Source organism: Amphimedon queenslandica, unplaced genomic scaffold (assembly GCF_000090795.2).
Source record: "Amphimedon queenslandica unplaced genomic scaffold, v1.1 AMPQUscaffold_12380, whole genome shotgun sequence".
Lineage (NCBI taxonomy): Eukaryota > Metazoa > Porifera > Demospongiae > Haplosclerida > Niphatidae > Amphimedon > Amphimedon queenslandica.
In genome coordinates, this window is record NW_003547383.1 from 11,811 (window position 1) to 13,782 (window position 1,972).

At 33.5% G+C, this 1,972-nt stretch overlaps 1 protein-coding gene across 1 annotated transcript in view; it reads left to right on the top strand.

Annotated features, from left to right (window-relative positions):
* LOC109587930 (uncharacterized) overlaps positions 1-1,972 on the top strand; it is a 6,341-nt gene extending 4,369 nt beyond the window's left edge. Inside the window, exon 2 of the mRNA XM_020004139.1 lies at positions 1-1,972. Within this exon, the coding sequence (XP_019859698.1) occupies positions 1-1,284 (1,284 nt within the window). The 3' untranslated portion in view covers positions 1,285-1,972.

A 1,972-nucleotide genomic window follows, 5' to 3' on the forward strand; every position in this document is an offset into this window, starting at 1 on the left:
GCAATCACAATCCATAGCTGCAATGAAATGATGCATCAATCTATAAAGAAGGTATTCGATATCATATTCGTACAGAATAAGTGCTCCATCAAATTTATATCGCTAGATGGATCTCAGTTAATTAGCATTGCATTCCCATATCTAATAGATCCATCACAGTGTAGCTTGAAGCAGCTTGAGCTGGAGTTTGAATTCAATGATGATAATTCTTATAAAATTGATGAAGTCAACTCATCTTCACATGATGCTCTTTCTACTGTCCAGCAACCACATAACCCTTTCCCATTAACAAATGTCCCTATGTTTCAAAGTTCATTTCATGGGATTCAAAAGTCTCTCCCTATTTTGCTAAATGAATCTATATCTCATTTGATAATTGAGATACTACAGCATCATCAGGAACTTAGAAAGCTATCATTTTTCATACAATATAAGAATGCTGTGTTACAAGAGAGTCAGCTTACCCAATGTATTTCTGATTTACTTCTAAGACCTGACTTTAAAGACTTGACTTTTGAAACTCGCCGAATTGCACTCCCAGTTTCTTTTAATATTCTTCTCCGACTGTTTCATAATTTTTTCTATTCACCTAATCCAGTTACCTTGAGCTTATGTCTTAAGTGTCCTGATTTCCCACCACTCACTGATCTACTCATTGTCAATCACGAGCAAGAATCCAACAAGTCACTGGAACTAACCAATTGTACTCTCTCTCCTCATTTCTCCTCTCTTCTTCCTTGTAATTTAGTTCTTAATTCTCTCAAAGTAGTGTGTTTTGAACTGGACGTTCTCTCTTCATTTGCAAATCTGGAGTCTATTAAAGTTAAAAGTTTTTCATTAGAACATGGACATTTCTTCAATAAAACCTCATCTGCTATATCTTCATTGTTTCGTATTGTCAGTGCTCAGGAATGGAATATCATTATGACTATATCTGATGATGTCATTGACTTGTTCACTAGCCTCATTTCTGAAAAAGCTTACCTCTTACGTAATTTTGGTTTAATGAATTGGAACATTTCTACTCCAAGTCTTCTCTCTATGATTCAGAGTATCTTCTCCTCTCTCTCACCAGCTGATGTCCCTCACTTTAAACTTACTTTTAATTATCGTTTACTCGACGATCAAATTGTTAAAGCTTTTTACGACTTATGGGAGAAGCATTGTAATGCAGTTAAATTAAAGAAAATCAATGTACTGGATAGGAGAGAGTTTGGTAAGCTATCATATATGAGTGTTCTTTTAGAAATGGCAAATGAAGTATATGCAGAAAGTTGGCGTTAGTATGATAACAGTTATTTATACATGTACATGTACTCTAACATGTACTTTTATAATTAAATCTTATTGTTATTTTCATTGTAATTGTACAATTGTTATTTGATACTATTTAGGTTTCTAGTAATTATCATTATTGTGTGCGGTTTGTCTTATTGGCATTTTTTCATTATGACCTCACTTACCATGTTTTTGTTTGTTAATTTTATTCCACATTTATTTCTTTATTTTCTTATTTTTTGTAAAAGTATTATGTGAACCAAACGTTGCTGCAAATTCTCACACTGAGATACACATGCTATCAATAGAGCCACTATTCTCTCTTACTATATAAAGTTGTAGCCTGAGACTTCATGTAGATCCACTCGAAATAGACTATTATTCCTGTATTAGCAGTTCCCAATTCTTTCACAAAAGCAATAGTCAGTTTTATTGACTATAGCTTTCGTGAAAGGAGGTTGGGGTAGATCTATTAAATAGATCTACCCTTGTATTATGAATCACTATAATCAACGAAGATGATCTTATTATACTTGCTTGAGAAAATACATTTGTCATTCTATCAAGAGTGGATCATAATTATCCACTCTGGATTCTATTGATTCAACAATTTTAGTGGACTATTGCACTTGTCTGATGAGCAGATGAGTGGGCGTGCTCATTGTTTCAGTTCTCCTACTCAATCAAAATGGCA